This window comes from Tachypleus tridentatus, chromosome 7, assembly GCF_004210375.1.
Source record: "Tachypleus tridentatus isolate NWPU-2018 chromosome 7, ASM421037v1, whole genome shotgun sequence".
NCBI lineage: Eukaryota > Metazoa > Arthropoda > Merostomata > Xiphosura > Limulidae > Tachypleus > Tachypleus tridentatus.
In genome coordinates, this window is record NC_134831.1 from 150,776,687 (window position 1) to 150,795,716 (window position 19,030).

At 32.6% G+C, this 19,030-nt stretch overlaps 1 protein-coding gene across 1 annotated transcript in view; it reads right to left on the minus strand.

The window, feature by feature from the left end:
• LOC143256906 (epithelial sodium channel subunit alpha-like) overlaps window positions 1–18,743 on the minus strand; it is a 35,606-nt gene extending 16,863 nt beyond the window's left edge. Inside the window, exons 1-6 of the mRNA XM_076514750.1 lie at window positions 18,611–18,743; window positions 10,454–10,674; window positions 9,433–9,472; window positions 8,279–8,355; window positions 6,322–6,446; window positions 798–946 (exon numbers count right to left, since the gene is read on the minus strand). Coding sequence (XP_076370865.1) covers window positions 798–946; window positions 6,322–6,446; window positions 8,279–8,355; window positions 9,433–9,472; window positions 10,454–10,668 — 606 coding nt within the window. The 5' untranslated portion in view covers window positions 10,669–10,674; window positions 18,611–18,743. The remainder of the gene's footprint in view (window positions 1–797; window positions 947–6,321; window positions 6,447–8,278; window positions 8,356–9,432; window positions 9,473–10,453; window positions 10,675–18,610) is intronic.
• Window positions 18,744–19,030: the final 287 nt, after the last annotated feature.

Below are 19,030 nucleotides of genomic sequence, written 5' to 3' on the forward strand. Positions count from 1 at the left end.
GATTTTTCTAGACTTTCTAGACTCATTTAGTTCTAAAATACGAATGCATAGTTCATGCAAATCATATGCTTTTCACTTTGTGAACATGTATTTAGACGTTTCTGTATAACAGCTAAATTTGTCTTTATCATAACTTTATATTTACCTTATTTTGCAAAATTTAGCTTCAATTCGTTTCATAGACTGTTACAAACGTCTTTTCATTACTTTTTGTCTACAATGGGTTTTATTGTTTGTTCTTATGATTTATTTGTTTCAACTTGTAAAACACTATCGTACTCTGAACGCTTATAACTATTTCATAATAATATTTGGTTTTTGTCTGTCCTGAAAACGCGCGCGCATTTTGTTTTCACGAATGTGAAATCGTAAACAAAAGGCAGACGTGAATATACTTCAGCAGACATTTTGTACAACAACATATTAAGAGTTTATTAAAATTCATAAAATGTCTAATATTAGATTGTACAACAGCATTATTAGTTTATTTATAATTGTACTGAGTTTGGTAAAGTTTAGTATAAAATAAAATAAAGCAAAAATAATTACATGAGTTGCAGTGTTATCTCTTTTTCAAATATAGGCCGTACTTAATAAAGGATTAACTGACGTTAGGCCTAAGACAAGTGAAAGTACAGATTTCGATGTCTGCAATTATAATTCTTCCGTATTATTCCAGAAATTCTGTATTTAAAAAGCATTGTCACAATAAAAATACTAATTGACCTTAAAGTTTTGCGGGTCTATACTAGTATAACAAATGTATCGATGATCTTAGTAAAACATCCTCTGCTTACCTGAGTGTAAAAGTAGACATATTGTAAACCTGCTTTTAGTTTGATGCTGTTATCGCGTAGGTTTGGAAACACGTACGGTGAATGAACAGTTACTAATGCTCCGATAAAAATGTATTCGTCGGTCGGTATTTGAAGAGAAAAACTCAGTTCTAGAGAGAGAAAAACATTATTTTGAATACTAAAGTTAGTTTTAATCCTACTGTTTCAGATTTAGTTTGGAGGAAGAGGGCTGTCTTATATATCACTCAGGAAGCTCTAAATGTATAAACTGTGAATGAAAATGTTCTCATTGTGTCTGGCACTTTTAATTCCGCAAAATATCACACAGGTAAAAGAAAAATGCCTTTTAAGATAAATAAGTGAGAAATAACGTAATTAGCGTTATTACAATGTACTCCCTTACTTTCTGGAATCATCTAGCTAATGTTTGTTCACGGTGTTTTGTGTCTGAACTCTTGAAGTTTATACAATTACACAAAGTAACCTTAACAATGAGGAATTTAAATTTATAATAAACGGATACAATGGATATAATTCTTAACAGATTGAGTTAAATTTATTATTTGAATGAAATACTAACAAAGTCAATGTTTAAAATCAAATAATTTACAAAAAACGAAACATTTTTAAGAACGCTAAATAACATTTAACACTTTCACAAAATTACGACATATTCTTACTTATAAAACATAAATATATATTTAATTCTAAAAGATGAGACAAGTAATTACAGAAAATCACCATACGCTTAACTGTGAAAGACCATCACAATACAATAAGCAATAAAGATTGATGCTTTTAATTTATCCTTTAAAAAAGATTACATTAGTTTCGGTAAAGAAAAGTTATTTCTTTAGAAGCGATTATGTTGAGTTTAATTTTAATTAAGAAGTTTAAGGTAACTTCAGTTATGATAAAAAGTTACAAAACGTAGTATATAACTTAGGCTTTCTTCACTGTGTTTCTAAAGACAAATACACTTAGTTCGTTAAGAAAGTTAGAGTCCCCCAGTGGCTCAGCGGTATGTCTATGGACTTACAACGCTAACAATCGGATTTCGATACTCGTGGAGGGTAAAGTACAGATAGCCCATTGTGTAGCTTAGTGCTTAATTCAAAACAAGAAGAAAGTTATAATGCAGTCACTCCTTAAACATGTTACAACGTTCCAATTTAAAATGAAGGTTATTTTACAAGTGAAAAAAAGGCGAGGGTATCTTATTCACGAAAAAGTGTAGGTTAATTCATAGAAAAGGTACCCCATAAATCATTTTTCTAAGAAAATCGATACGCTTTGTTATACGAGTTTTTTTTTTCCCAGAATACTATACACAAAGATTATAAAAGTTTCTGTATGTTTTAATAGCGTAATAATCTCTAATATTTGATTGTTTTTGAATTTCGCACAAAGCTACTCGAAAGCTATCTGTGCTAGCCGTCCCTAATTTAGTAGTGTAAGACTAAAGGGAAGGCAGCTAGTCATCACCACCCACCGCCAACTCTTGGGCTACTCTTTTACCAACGAATAGTGGGATTGACCGTAACATTATAACGCCCCCACGGCTGAAAGAGCGAGCATGTTTGGGGCGAACGGGATGCGAACCCGCGACCCTCAGATTACGAGTCGCACGCCTTAACACGCTTGGCCATGCCGGGCCTGAATGTTTTAATTCAGTTTGAAATGACAAATGAGATAAAATAATTTATTCTTTTGACGAACTGAGATAAGTAATTAACATTGCGTAAGCATTAGGTATAACAGAAAGAGACTGAGTGAACTGTTATTTTCATCATTCATTTTACACCAGTAAATTTACAAAAGAAAAACTAATGAAAAATATATTACGTGGATATTTCACATTTGAATGGGAATATTCTCTTATTGATGCAAAGTATATTTTGTATTGTATCACGATTCCGTATTATGTATAAACAATAAAATAACAAATCTGAAGTTTTGTAGTTTTATAGTTATATATTATAAGATAAAAAACATAAACATCAAATATTAATTTATTTACAATAATTTACAAAAGTATACATTATAAAAAAAATACTTTTTCTTCTTTTATCCAGGGAGAAACTGTCTCTTCAATTCAACATAATCACTTCAAATATAATGTGTCGAATTCAGTTTCAGGTTGTAAATTCAAACTTGAAATTCATGCTGGATATACAGTTACAAAAGTGCACTGTTACGATGTCAAAAGCCAGATGGTTAAGGGCACTTGACTCGCAATCTGAGTGTCGTTTCAATCTGAATTCCTGTTTCACCAAACATACCTGCCCTTTCAGCTGGCGGGCGTTAAAATAAGCAGCCAATCACTACTATTTGCTGGTGAAGAGTAGCCGTGATGACTAGCTCCCTTCCCTCTTGTTTTACACTGCTCAATTAGGGGTATTATGTTGTTGTTGTATTTAATTTCGCGCAAGGCTACACGAGAACTAACTGCGCCAGTCGTCCCTAATTTAACAGTGTAAGACTTGAGGGAAGGGAGCTAGTCATCACAGCCCACAGCCAACTCTTTTACCAATGAATAATGGGATTGATCATCACGTTATAACACCCCCACGGCTGAAAGGGCGATAATGTTTGAAGTGACTAGGATTCGAATCCGCGACCCTCAGATTATGTATGATTCGAACGCCCTAACCATCTGGTCGCGATGTGTCGATTAGGAACGACTAGCGCAGATATCCTCAGTGTAGGTTTGCGCAAATTTCGAAACAAACAAATAAACAAACAAGCTTCTCAACCAAGCAAGCTGCCTTCATGGGTCAAACTGAAAACCTACAAATTGATAAATATTACTGATTTGATTTACTGTCTTTACGATCTTGCTTATAACGATGAACATGCACTGTATACCAACTTATGTACCTCAACTGTTAGCTATAGTTTCGGCCACCAAAAACTCAAATAAATCTTACGAAGTTTGAACAGTTGAAAAGGTTTAAGTTAGCCTAAGTTAGTTTTAAATTTATATACTAAGCTAACATTGCAAATTAATCCTATAATAAAATACTTAATAACGAAAATCATGCATAAATAAACGGAAATAATAAGTTAAACTTTCTGTTCAGTATTAATAATGAAAGTAATATTACAGAGTATATCTTCTAGAACATCTAAACACAAATAGTTATTTGTGTTTTGCACTATTATAGATTAGATATTTTATGAAGAACTTGACATCAGTACACGCTCATCGTAATATAATCCCCCTTGACAACGTCTATTAACAAATTAATAAACCTCTGATCAAGGTAAGCTAACTACTAAAAACGAGCCTTAAATTTAACCTGGTAATGAGTATAGCTAAATAAGCGTAGTTTTTTTACATGCGTACTTATAAAGATTAGAATGAATTATTTCATTGGTTGTATACTTGAGCTGTTATCGACATTTTCTGTTGTAAATCCTAAAACATCTCACGAACTTTGACCTGTCAAGTTTGTCCTAAATATATGTATTAACTTAACAATTCAGCAATTTCTGTTTATTACAGGAATTACAGTAATGACAACAAAAAATCAAAAGTAAAATAATATATATATATATTAAATATTTAACTAATATTGTTTATGCAAGTAATAATAAAGAAGTAATATGGTATCTTTTATTTATAGAACACAAAAATAATAGCTGTTAGTTTCAAGTAGTGTTGTAGATTTAATTTTCGTTGAATAATGTCAGGTTAGTATAGCAATGTGTGGATCTCCATCAGTCCTTCCTAAAAACACTTTGACACCAATAAAAATTCACTAAACAGCCCAGACAGTGTAATTTCAGTGGAGCGTGACATCTGAGATAAACTACAATACATGTTATTATTCAGGCGTTTATGGAGGTTTAAAATAATAAATATAACGGAGACCTGAACCGTACGATAAATAGCTAAACTATTGGTTCTGTGATCACGACATAATAATATTAAATTTAATATAAAGGTAACAAGTTGTTTGGTCCACAGGGTGATGTAAGGAGAGATATCACACTGAAGTCTTAAAGGAAGAATATAATAGACTAAATATCTTGGATAATCGTATTTAGTAATCGCTGGAATAAATGTGGAAGTTTAAATCCGACACTGTTGTAAGCCACGTGTTTGTTACTGATATAGATGCAAGCCATATGTTTCAAATCACATTGTTGCAAGCCAAGTGTTCTAACGGACATTATTGTAAGCTAAATGTTCTAAGTGAAATTGTTGGAAGCCAACTGTTTTATTTCAGTGACGTACATTTATGTCATTAGTGTATTGTATTTTGTCTTTAAGAAATCAGTAGGGTCCCTTTCGTTGGATCATCCCGTACTATGAAAGTGCCTACCATAACTACTTTTACGTTAAGCACCTCTGTTACTTAACAAATCACATGAAGCTGGAAGTAACGAATAAAGTTAAAACGTCTGTACTGATGTTAAAGTAAACGCTATAACCCTTGAGAAGCTTCAATAATAGTAATCACTAAGAAAGGAAAGTTACAACAAATGTATCTATGGTAAATATAGTTATTAGCAATCATTAATGTGTTTCAATGCTATATTATAGGTAGTTGCCATAAAGCTTACGATACTATTGTAATATAGTAAGAGATTAAATTAGCGGAAATTGCTTAAAACTGGTTGTGGCTGTCATATTATAATGGTTCATTATTACCTAAAACAGATAAATTGTATAACTGAATGAATTTTAATAGGTCGTGATATTCTGTAATTTTTAATGCTTTATTTACCTAAAAATGTGTATATTTAATGTTCACTCTTACCAATAGTCTAACTTGATTATTTTTGAAATTGTACGTATTATAATGTATAGTGTGTTGGTGCATCAGCGAGAAGCTGTTAACTAGAGATGTGTAGTATTAGTTGTTAGTTGAAACTTATATGTGATCAATGTTTTATGTACGTTTCCCCATAGAAAAGAATTGTTGTATTTGTTGAACAAGTTATTTGATGTCGTGAACATAATTTTGGTTTAGATAGTAAGGAAAACAAAACGCAATAAAACCTTACACGTAATTCTCCGTCACGATCAAGAAATATTATACATCTAAGCTGGTCATACTTACAAGATTAATTAAACATTGATAATTATAAACGTAAGATATTATAGCCTGTTAAACCTTATGATGTATTAATATAAAATAATTAATTTGGGCTAAAATTTAAACATTTTGTCCGCCCCCTTAAAAAAGAAAATAGTTTATTTTGATATGACTATTGAAATAAAATATAGTGAAATAAAAAACTAAAACATAATATCAATATATCTACATTTAAAATCAATTCCTGATGGTAATAGGCCAAAGTTTAGGCTTCCAGAGATAAATTTAAAACGTGTAAATCTCAATATTTTTATAAGGACAAAAATTTAACATTCACCAAAGTGAGTTTAGTTTTTGAACAAAGTCCATGCTTACAACTTACTTTTGCAATTTAACATAAAATATCCCTACAAATTAAACTATTAAGTTGTTAGACATTAGTTTCTGTTTTGAAGTAAATAAGTTAGTTATCTTACCTTCTTTTTTATTTTTATTGCTTTCTCGTAGACTTTTCCGCACTTGCGACCGATTTGACCAAGCAGCGTTAAAAGTGAAGCAGTTACCGTACATCGAATCAAAATATTCAGTCACAAACTCCTTTCTAATAAGTAATAACATAAATAATGTAATAAATTATATTTTTTTTATAATTAGACATTCATATAATTAAAAAAATTAAATGATCTTTAATCACATGTATTTAGTATGGACATTATGAATATGATCATATGAAGAGCCCGATCTTATTTTTCATAATATCAAAATCTTTAGATCATAAAATACCTTATAACTTATATAATTAAAAGTTATACATAAAAGAAAAAAAAAACGGAACTATCATAGTGAACTAGAAGAATTTTCATTTAAATTAAAAAATATATTTAAATTGGTACTTAAATACATTTTTACTAAACTAGACTGCTTGGAGGCTCTTATTCCTTTTTGTGGTCCTCCAGCTGATCAGCCGTATGTATGCAGACTGACGACGCTAAAAAATTCGAGGTTCTCTTCACCTCGGTGAATAGAGTGGATTTCTCCCTCTATGGTAGCTTTTCATAAAACAAATTCAACATCCTTTTGGTGTGTCAGAATATAGTGGCAGGCTCAGTATGGCAAGGTGGTTAAGGCACTCGACTCGTTATCTGAGGGACGCGATTTCAAATCCTCGTCACACCAAGCATGCTTGCCCTTTCAGCCGTGGGGGCTTTATAATGTGACGGGCAATCCCACAATTCGTTGGTAAAAGAGTAGCCCAAGCGTTTGCAGTGGGTGGTGAAGATTAGCTGTCTTCTCTCTAGTCTTACACTGCTAAGTTAGGGACAGATAGCGCAGATAGCCCTCGTGTAGCTTGGCGCGAAATTCAAAATAAACCAAACCAAATCCTCATAAGGCCTCAAGACACTGTTTTATAATCTTCTATTTTCAAATAGAACGATTCCATACTTTAACACTGTCTATAATTTATGTTAATCCATTATTAACACACTTCAGAACACTATAACAAAGAAATAATTAATGGGATCATTAATGGGATCTGTCACACTTCTGACAGAAATAAAAATATTCCTATAATATATCTCATAAAAGTCTGACGTTGTTAACGTTTTCAAAGCTTATTTTAAGTTGGATAGCTCATGTTTGTTAGCAACATGTAGTTTACTTTTTTATTTCGCAAATGAATAATATTGTATTTAATTATAAATAATTGGAAGCATGTTTGGTTTGTTGTTTTGAAAAAAAAGTAAAACTATAACTTATTATATTGAAAAACTAACAGTGGAAAACAAGGAAATGTGGAATAGTTTGGGAAAACAGAACCATAGAGAAATAAACCAGCAACAAGTCGTTCGTCATCTGTGGTAAGTAAAGAGTGACATCATAAGTGACAAACTAAGAATAGAAAGATCAGTACAAAAAGCCGTCTACGTGACACAGGCAACAATACGAAACAATCAAGAGTGATCTCTACATGAAAAAAAAACAAACGATACAAGTCACGTACACGTAAGATCTTTTCTCATCTAATCTTTGACAACCTCTTATAGCTACAGAGAGAATGTTTTGATCCAGTTTCAAAATGACATGTAAAGTAATTGTTTGTTTGTTTGTTTCTGAATTTCGCACAAAGCTACTCGAGGGCTATCTGTGCTAGCCGTCCCTAAGTTAGCAGTGTAAGACTAGAGGGAAGGCAGCTAGTCATCACCACCCACCGCCAACTCTTGGGCTACTCTTTCACCAACGAATAGTTGGATTGATCGTAATATTATAACGCCCCCACGGCTGAAAGGGCGAGCATGTTTGGCGCGACGGGGAATGTAAAGTACATACGTCTTTTTTGTCAAATAATAACGTTGTATTTTTAGAATTTTTTAAGAACTTCGGATAAAGGATTTACAGTACAATAAGCTAATTTGTCAAATAAAAAGAACTTACTCTTCTTTGGGGTTAAAATAATCTATAATAGATTCCAGAGATGTCGATTTCTTCTTGGCATAACTGTAGTTTAGGCTCTAATAACATAAAGGTATAATAAACACGTATAATAAAGAAAAACTGTGTTAAAAAGTAAATAATTGTATACACTATTTAACAATTAGTTAAAGTGTAATAATTCAAGCTCATTTAAGTTAAATATCTCAACTATTTATTATATTTAGCTTCATGCTATTTTAAACAGAATAAACTCGTTTTAGTGTTTAGAATGGCCACAGCCGTCTTAGAACATGTCTGTGAGTTGCATTTTAGTTACATTTGCGTAGCTTCTTACTGGTTTCAAGACGTAGCAGAAATATAGTTTATAAAGTTTTTCTTTTGTTGTTAACGTTTTTCTAAAACCCAGAGTTACTCCATTTGATACTGCTTCTCTTTCATAGAAAACTACACTATTAATTAATTAAAATTCGACTACATAAAACAATTTTTTCGTTGTTTACTTTCTGATCATTCCAAGTAGTTTGTACGAAAAGTTTTCATCAAAGGTAGGCACAAATATAAAAATAATTGCCTTGTTCCTACTTTATCTACTTCGTCGTTGAATATGTCTTTTGTACCTGAAAAGGCTCGAAATAACTGAACAGTAACTTTTTAAATGCTGGCGTTTTAAACACATTTTCTTAACTTGTTAGATATACATCAAACTTCTTATACACCCGTGAATGATTTTGTTGGTTAATTGTATCTAATATTTTTTTTAATCCCAGTAAAATTTAAAATAAAACTACTGTCAATATTGTAATGAATTCTATTAATTATTGTTCAGATTTGCTACGACTTATGTATTAAAAATGGATTATTTTACTTAGTGTCTTCGGTCAATTCTTTATACCGAGTGTTATGACAGGTCAAAATATAAACAATGTGTTGACCTGAACGATATATTAAGAAGTGGGTAAATTGTTGGATAAGAAATAATATTTTCTGTAAAATGCAAGAACTCACCAAGTTTCACTATCATCAAACAAACAATGCTAGTTCCGCGTATCTAAATGAAAACGTGATTCTGAAACCCCTAAATAACTGGACTCAAGTGCCAACTTTCAACTACTTTAAAATCAACTTTAACAAACAAATACTCATCTGTACTTTACCTCTAGAGGTTCGTATTCCATATCTGTACTTAAGGGAAATCTTTAAAAGAAAAAAAGGTACATAAGGTTCAGATTTGAAGAGTAATCTTATGATTCAAGAAGATAAAACACGTTCATTTAAGAAAAATACTATATAGATGTACAAGTGGTATAATTAACCAATGTTTAGTCATAATTAATACTAGAAACAACCAGAGTTGGTAACAGGTATTGATTTAAACCAAAAGTTAGTTTTGGTAATCCAATAAATTTCAAACAAAATAAACCGTATTCTCTTTTGGCTTATGTGTTTTTCTCATCTTTAATTGCAATTATAGATTTTTTAGTCATATTTTTGTTAAACAATTATTTCCTTATTATTCATGGATTTGGAGAAGATATTAAAATATTAGTTGGAAAATACGTCCTCTGGACGGAAGTTACGTAAATTCATGATTAATGAAACATTATCTTAGGACATAAAAAGTTGCTTGTTATTGTCAAAATCGCAAAAACAGCCATAAAAAACTGCAAAACGTAAAATGTAAAACCACAAGTTTGCATGTCATTTTGTACTGATCCAACAAATATTCATGTCAACTTTTGTAAAGATCCATCCAAACCATGTAGCTACATGGACAAACAACAGACAACACTATGATGTTTATATGGATTCACTAGGTCTGTTATTTCACTGTCTTTCTTGTTGAATTACATAATTGCGTTAAACAATAATTATTTTTCATATTCTTGCATGACTAGTTTATATTTATACTAAAAGCTCTTAAAATAAAAAATAATATTTAGCTACATATAAAAATTCAAATTTTAACATTTTTTAACTTTCCGAAATGGTGCATAATGATCCTATTTTATAAAATAATACTTCAATGAGACAATAATATATAACTTATATATAATATTTTGCTTCCTTATTTAGATATAACTAAAATGTTAGGTTGGAAACTGTCAAAAATACTCTCATTATGAGTTAATCAAGATGCACTTTATAGTTTTGAATGAATTAGAAAATAATAGTTACTTTGAACTTGCACAGAGGGTAACAGCAGGAAAATCTACATCTTCAGGATCTTGTACAGTGAAGTCCACAGTAACCTGATAATCCATAAAAATTTGGTAAAATGTGATACACTGATAGATAAATCCAACCATAGACAAGATCGTTAAAACTTTCTGAAAATATTCTATATACATCTTTGATGTACACCCTCTGTCGATAGTTTTGGAATTAGTCATCTCGACCTGTGAATAATAAATATAATAAATGTTAGTCATTAATAGTTTGATAATAATTTAATGAAAATCATAATCATTATTCTGAAAATAATTATAGAATTTAATAACGTAAAAGTTAAAGAAATTTCCCTTTACAAAATTGTATTTTAATTCTTAAGTTATTATTTTCCTTTTTGGTAATTGTTAAGCACAAAGCGACACAATGATTTGATTATTTAAACTTTGTCATTGCAGGTATTGAACCCTGATTATAGCGTTTCACAACAAGAAGTAAGTCTTGAATACAACAACGATAAAATCCGGGTGTCGATTCTCTCCACGGTGGAGAGAACGTAAATAGCCAACTGTGTAGTTTTGCGCTAAAAAAACAACAACAAAATAAAACTTCTTAAATAATATAAAAATTATGTGATATATTGGTGTTCTTTTTAACGATCTCCATGAGTTTCAAGCACTGAGCTTAATGATAGTATTCCCTGGCAGTGACACATTTTCTACTCAATTTAAAGGCTTAATAAAGGTTTTGATGTGCTACAACGCAGTTTGATATTTATTACTCTAACACAAAGGGAACCAGCCAAAGTAAAAGTCAAAACTCTTCTTAGACTCATCTCGTGATTTGAAAGTAAAAATTATGCGATATTTTCGTATTGCTTGAAAATGATGTTGAGTGTGGTTAATCACAAGAATATAACCCATTTCGTATTCAACATTTGGAGTTCACGTTTTGTTATTTTTTTTACATTTTCACAATTAAAAATGTACTGACAGTACACGTATCTTCTGGTTAAAAACTGGCTTTCTTAATTTAATAACAGGAATATTCTAAAGTGGAGTTAGAAACAACATCACATTTGTGTAAACTGTGTTTTTACAGTGTTAGTTTATTCGACTGAAGAGCTTTCTACTGGTTGATGCAAGATATTCTTGGTTGTACGTGTACTGAGGTGCTCAATGTATGTTGTTTGTTTTTAAGACTTAAAGAGCATTTTTAACACAGACTACTATTTAAATACACATCTTCGCCTTTCAGTGGTACAGTGGTATATCTGCGGACTCACTCCCTTAGAATCCGGGTTTCTACATCCGTGGTGGGCAGAGCACAGATAGCCCATTGTGTAGACACAATTTAATTTGTAGCTGTTCAATAATTTTTCAAATTTTCTTCAAATATCATATAAAAACATGTTTAAGTAGGGTGTGACTGAAGTAACAGTTTTTTGAACATCTAACACAACAACAAAATGAATATTTGTGAGGATTATTCTATTTAAGAACAACAGTAAAAGTTATTTCTTATTAGCATTTGTTAAATGTTCTTGATTTCCTTTTCTACGAAGTTTTGATTTCCTGGTATTTTAAAGGTTTTGTATAACAATATTCTAAACAGATTTTCTTTAAAAGTTGAAGGAGTGAAACGTTCAGGTTATGAATAATGTTCAGCCTATGAACTCTACTTTTTGACAACTGCTGATTGAAGTGGTTCTTTATTTGGGTCTTCCAATGGCTCAGCGGTAACTCTGAGAGCTCACACGGCTAAAATCCAGGGTTCAATACTCATGGTGAGCACAGATGCATAGGTTTGTGCTTGCAAACAAACATTACTTTATACGGGAGTTAGTTCGTATGTTATTCATGTATTTCTTTTCGAAATAGATTTGTATATTTATTGTCACTTTATAACACATTTGCTGTACTTTTAACATAACACTTTATCCTAGTTTCAAGTCCCTTTTTTACAAGCTTTCTGTTTTTAAATTGCTTTTTAACACATTTGCTGTACTTTTAACATAACACTTTATCCTAGTTTCAAGTCCATTTTTTACAAGCTTTCTGTTTTTAAATTGCTTTTTATCTCTTTGTGTCTAGTACAAATATATATTATGTGCGTTTTATACTTAAATAAATAATATCTTGGGTTTTATTAGAAATTATAATCTGTTCTACTTTACCAAAACGTTGTGATCTAAATTCTTTCAGCTAATCTATGCGTCAAAAGGAAATAAATGGAAGCACGGAATGTCGTTAGTTTTCTTTGCTTTTTTCCATTAGATGTGTGCATGTATGTATGTGCGTGGGTGTGTTTTCTTATAGCAAAGCCACATCAGGCTATCTGCTGAGTCCACTGAGGGGAATCGAACCACTGATTTTTGCGTTGCAAATCCGTAGACTTAACGCGGTAGCAGCGGGGGACCCAATAGGTGTATTCTTATAATAAAGTAAATACGTATTTTGTTCTGTTTATCCTCAAGTAGCACGGTGGAATGCTTGTGGACTTACAAGGTTAAAAACCGGGTTTTGATACCCGTTTTGGCAAGTGCACAGATAACCTGTTGTGTTGCTTTGTGCTTAACTTCAAAGAAAATTTACTTAAATAGTTGTATTTCCTATTCTCCAAATGTTCCTTCGATAAAGAATACATGTATTCTCTGTAAGTTATTTATTTATACAATTTTATGTTTTCTGTCTCTACACTTTGCATGAAACACGCAAGTGCTATTCTGCGTCACCTATAACTTATTTATGAAAGGTAACAATACCAGAAAGAAAGAGAGAGTGTTTTACTATATGATCTAGATCAGACATTAAGTGTCGTTTTGTTTCACATAACCATATGTCTGCAACGTGAAGTCATTTCGCTGTAAGTCCCACAGCGGCCCATTTGCTATATACAAACGAGACTTGTCTTTAAATATTCAATGATCGAGGGAATTTAAGTAAATGAGAAAATAAATATGAACATTTCAAATATTTTGTCCATGATTAGAAAATTTACCTATATAAATATTTACGACAGCCATGAAGACGAATTGCAATTAATTTATAACACGCTTTGAACTGAAATGAATATTCTATAAGACCTAGAATACATTAATTTACATTTATAAGTGTATACATTTAACCAGTATGTGGGATGACTCATACACTAGTAGAATAATAGTTAATGTGTTTCATCTTTTGCTAAAAACATAGCTTTATTAGGTCACAAAAAAACTAAGTCTATTGAGGTAAGTATTATTTATATGTGCATTTAATGGTCATTGTGGTGAATATGGGTATATTGATTGCTTCAAGTAAAAGTAGTAACCGTTCTTACTAGAGATTCGGGATATATATATATATATAACAGAGATAAATACGGGTTTTCTACCTAGAAAAGAAATTAGAAAAAGTTACAAGTTTAAATACAAATATTCCATTGTTCATTACACAAGACAAACAAACACGGTTTAGTAGACCTATGCATAAAATGAAAAATAACTCTAACAGTAAAAGTATTAGCCATAAACACACTAAAGATTAAATGTGTTTGTTGTCCACTTAAATTAGGAAGGCTGTAATCTTCTACATATTTTTAAACTTTTGTATAGCAGATGAGGTGGGATCGTCTTATACAATAGGGTCATGTGATAGCCACAGACGATTTTACCGGGACTGCATCAGGGATCATCTATTTCCTCTGTCCTATTCAATATCCATACATCAAAAGTGTCAGTAACCTTGAAAGAACATTTACATCTGCAGACAACATATTAATCTACAAGAATGGTCAGAACAGAGCTGAAATTGCAAAATAACCACAAAATGCAATGGATAGCATTTTGCGTTGGCGTCATTGGTCTTGATAAATCAGTGATGCACAAACTTTTTGAGTCAGGGGCCACAAACAGACTTCTCGTAACCGTTAGGGGCCACAAAAAAGTGAAGATTAAAATCGTCCCACAGTTGTTTCACACAAGATGGACATCACATTTAACAACACATAAATAACAATTACATCAAAGAGTTTGCACATTATTCTAAGAAATGTTATGATATGTCAACTGTCACAAAGTGAGTGCGATGGATAGTGCTGCATGTCATTTACGAGCTTAGAAATGTCCGGCTTGATGTTTGACGTTGAAAGACGCAAAACTGCTTCTAGATGATCATCAGTCAGCTGATTGCAAGTGTTGTTTTTGTTCAGTTTCACATGCAAGAAAGACTGTTCGCAGCAGTATGTGCTGCCAAACATGCTGATGTGGACAAGTGCGTTCTCTTTCAGATTAGCAAATGTATCAGGCAATGTTTTGTAGAAGTCAAGCAAACTGTTTTCTCGGTAAATGGCACGCAGTTCATCAGATGCCTGGAGATCAGTAAGTTCGAGCTGATATTCTGCTGACAAGTCATCCACTGACACACTGAACGAATCAGCAAAATGTTTCAACAATCTGCATTGGTTAAAGTCATGAAACCGTGAGTTGAAGGATTGAATCAAGGTATCTAGCTTCCCAACATAAACTTGTGTGCCAATGTCCTGATTCTTCTGTAGCTGTAAATGAAAAGTGGAAAAGTACACGAAGTTGCCTGATGCTGCTTGCTGCTGGAACAACACGTGATTTGCAAGCTGACAGACAAGCTGATTTTTGCCTTGCAACGTCAAATTCAGATCATTCAAGTGTTGTGTCATGTCGACCAGAAAGGTCAAATCAGCTTGCCATGCTGGATCAGTCATGGAAATCACTTCTGTGTTTTTGTTCTTGCTTCTGAGGAATTCTATCACCTCATCAATCAACTCCCAGAATCTTCTGAGCATCTTCCCTCGACTCAGCCAGCGTACTTCACAGTGATATACAGGGTCACCATAGTCTGAATCAATTTCTTCAAGAAGACTTCGAAACTGACGGTGATTGAGCCCTCATTATTTGATGAAATTAATGGTTTTCGTCATTAATGCCATCAGTGCCTGAAAACCAAGTTCTTTACTGCACAGGTTCTGTTGGTGAATAATACAGTGCCACTTCATCAACTGTCTGTTCTGCTTTCCTCGATACTTCATCAACAGTGCTACCAGCCTGCTACTCGAATAGAGCAGATCCAGTTGTCTGACCTTCATGGAACCCATGCCGATTAGTTCTTCTGTAATATCAAACGATTACGATACACCACGAAAAACGACTAGTAGCTGTGCTGTTGGACTGATGTCAGTCGACTCGTTTGCTGCCAAAGAGAAGTAGACAAAGTTGGCTGCTTTATTTGTAAGCTGCCTTGTCACGTCTGCTGAGAGGTGTGAAATTCTTCGTTGAACTGTCTTACGATTCAAAGCCACCATCTGTAGCTTGCGAACTGCTTTTGGATACAACTTTTCCGATGCAGTAATCATACATTGCTTGACAAAATCACCATCAGTGAGCGGTCGGCCAGATTTCGCTATCATCAACGAAATATCGTAACTGACCTCACATGCTGCATCTAAATCTGTTGACTGCTTTGAGAAAACGTTCTGCTGGGGATTCAGCGACCGCCGCAGAGATTTAATTCGAGCTGTTCATTCATCACCGACAACGTTGTGGAAATATTTATGCTTCGACTCATAATAACACTTTATATTGGATACCTTCTCCACTGCTACTGTCGAATGACACAGCAGACAAATCACGTTATTCTGTTGTTGAACAAAACAGTATTGCGTAGTCCAATCATCATGAAACTGCCGGTTTTTGTCGTCAACTTTTCTTTTACGGTTAGCTGCCATTTTGTTATGGAATAATATCAAAATAGGGCTCGTTAGTAAATCTCAAAGAACAATTGGAACACGTGAGATTTCGTAATTACGGAAATATTACATCATTGCGCCAATGATTAAACGCCTATGCATTAACGAGATTTGCTTATTAAATTGTCTTTATTACTCGACACAAATATGGAACCATCCAGTATCTAATCTAATGCATATTCTTCTATAGCGCTTAATCTTCGCGCAGGCGCGAACTCTCTATGTTTGACTTTCCCGTTGGGCAACGCGGGCCACTCGGCGACTCGTCGCGGGGCGGGCGTTGTGCACCACTGTGATAAATCATTTGTTCTATGATGCTCACTTAAAAAAAAAAAAGCGTGAGAACTTTTACTTTTGGTCCAATGTGACTTATCAATGTGACCAATGTGATCAATGACCAATGCTCGATATACACATTTTCAGAATCTCCTGTAATTGTAAAAACAAGGGAACCCAACAAATGAAATAAAGCATGAGATCTAATCAGTATAAGTAACTACAATATATTTATTTAGATACACTAATTGTGAGATACCAAAGCTGGTTAGTCACAGGGCAGGTTGACGCAATGCCGATAACTTCATATGATGAAGGTAGAAGCCGTGATATAATAACCGCTAACGCATCCAAATAGGCATTAGTTGTTGCTATAGTTTCATCGTGATCGGAAGCTTCTGTCACGTTCAGGAGTAAAAATGGATATTTTCATATAAGTAAGTAATTATGTATTGCAAAAATTCTATGTTATATTAACTTTTAAGATAATTTAAGTTACAGATTATTTGAAAGTGCATTCTTTCGGTTATTTAATGGTACATAGTTTTGTTTGATAACTAGAAAAATAGTGCACTGGAGTACGTTAACACTGGGAGCAAATTGACACGCGTGTAAACTGGCCTGACAATGAGGAATTTCCCTCTACTTTTATGCTTTTAATAGAAAGAAAGATACAATATGAAAATATTGAAATATACATTTTGAATAATTTTTAATTAATGCTAAATGTTAAAAAATTTAACGTGTTACAGTTATGACCCTCTAGATGAGAAGAGTGAACAACATTTTTCCCCTGATTTTGTTAATTCTTTAATATTATTCATTGATAACTCAGTTGTTCAGTATACAATAAAATGGTTAAAACAGTTAAAGTGATTTTTTGTTTTATTTACTTAAGTGTGCAATAAATTCAGTAATTATTAATAAAGCGTTTGTGATTTAATCCATGTCAACACACAGTGCACATTTGACTCTGTGCTAATACTTAATTCTGCTCCAGATGTATATTTGCTTTGATCACAAGCTATTATCAACTGCTAATCTATTGTTTAGTTTTACCACAAACTAAGTAAGATCTATCCTATCACCCTCTCAAAAGAGGATATTGTTATGTTCAGAAAGTAACAAAAAATCCTTAGATTCTGTTTCAAATTAAACAAGACAATATTTCATTCTTTATGCAAAATAATAGTTCAACCCAATAAAATAGCAAATGTTGTGTAATTATTTTGTGTTTTATTTGTTTTAAGAAGAAAGATATGGAAATATATTTTTATGCTTCTCTAATAACAGGGATCGAGTCTTGAATTTTAGTTTAATAATCGCTTAAATTTAGTAAACTCAAGTGCTGTATAAAGTGAAGAAAACTCAAAACGTATATAGGGACGATAAAGACTATTAACTTATATGTGTTGGAAAAAAAAGAGCAAATCGTAAAAAAATATTTTAATCATCTATAGTATTTTAAACAGGAGCCAGCGAGATCTTATGTTTATCATGCCGAACCAAGAATTCGAAAACCAGTGATTCGAAATCTGTTACTTCAAAATAAAAAAATATATCTTAACGCACTTGAAACTGTGCGTGCGTTATAATGGTAACAGTTAAATTCCACTATTCGACTAAGTCGGCTTAAGAATTGGCGATTAGCGATTCACTGGTGCAGGCAATCCAATCTGGGCCCGGCATAGCCAAGCGTGTTAAGACGTGCGACTCGTAATCTGAGGGTCGCGGATTCGCATCCCGGTCGCGCCAAACATGCTCGTCCTTTCAGCCCTGGGGCATTATAATGTGACGGTCAATCCCACTATTCGTTGGTAAAAGAGTAGCCCAAGAGTTGGCGGTGGGTGGTGATGACTAGCTGCCTTCCCTCTAGTCTTACACTGCAAAATTAGGGACGGCTAGCACAGATAGCCCTCGAGTAGCTTTGTGCGAAATTAAAAAAAAACAAAGCAATCCAATCCCTGTATAGTTTTGTGCAAATATCACACACAAAGATTTTTAAACGAAGTAAAAATTAACACTTAACAATACAGTCAAAAATACATTAAGAATGTATTTTAGCAATACGTCTAATATTATTAATACGTTTAGACGAATGTATTTCTTACACAAATTTTGGACACTTACCGACTACAACTCAGTAGTGGATACTTCTCGGCTTCGTACCATCTATGGTGTTTTTGTCTGAAACATTTTCAGATGTTTATGTATTTAGTTAGCTAAAAAATATATTAACCAAAAACAACACACTACTTTGTCTCTTAAAACTGCTGCATGACATTGACGGTCAAGTATATACACGCAACCTCCTCATTTATTTATTGTTAATTTCCCACAGGTTTGTTTACGTTTGACGTTACGTATCTTTTCATATTAATAATTTAGTAAATTAGCTTTAATATAAAACGAGTAACTAAATCGTAAAGAAGTAGAAAAAATTAAATCTATTGTAGTATTTAATAGGAGTTAAACCCACAAGAGACCTAGAAATGTATCGTATTACATATATAACAATATGTAATTGGAAAATAAATGTTTCAAAGTATT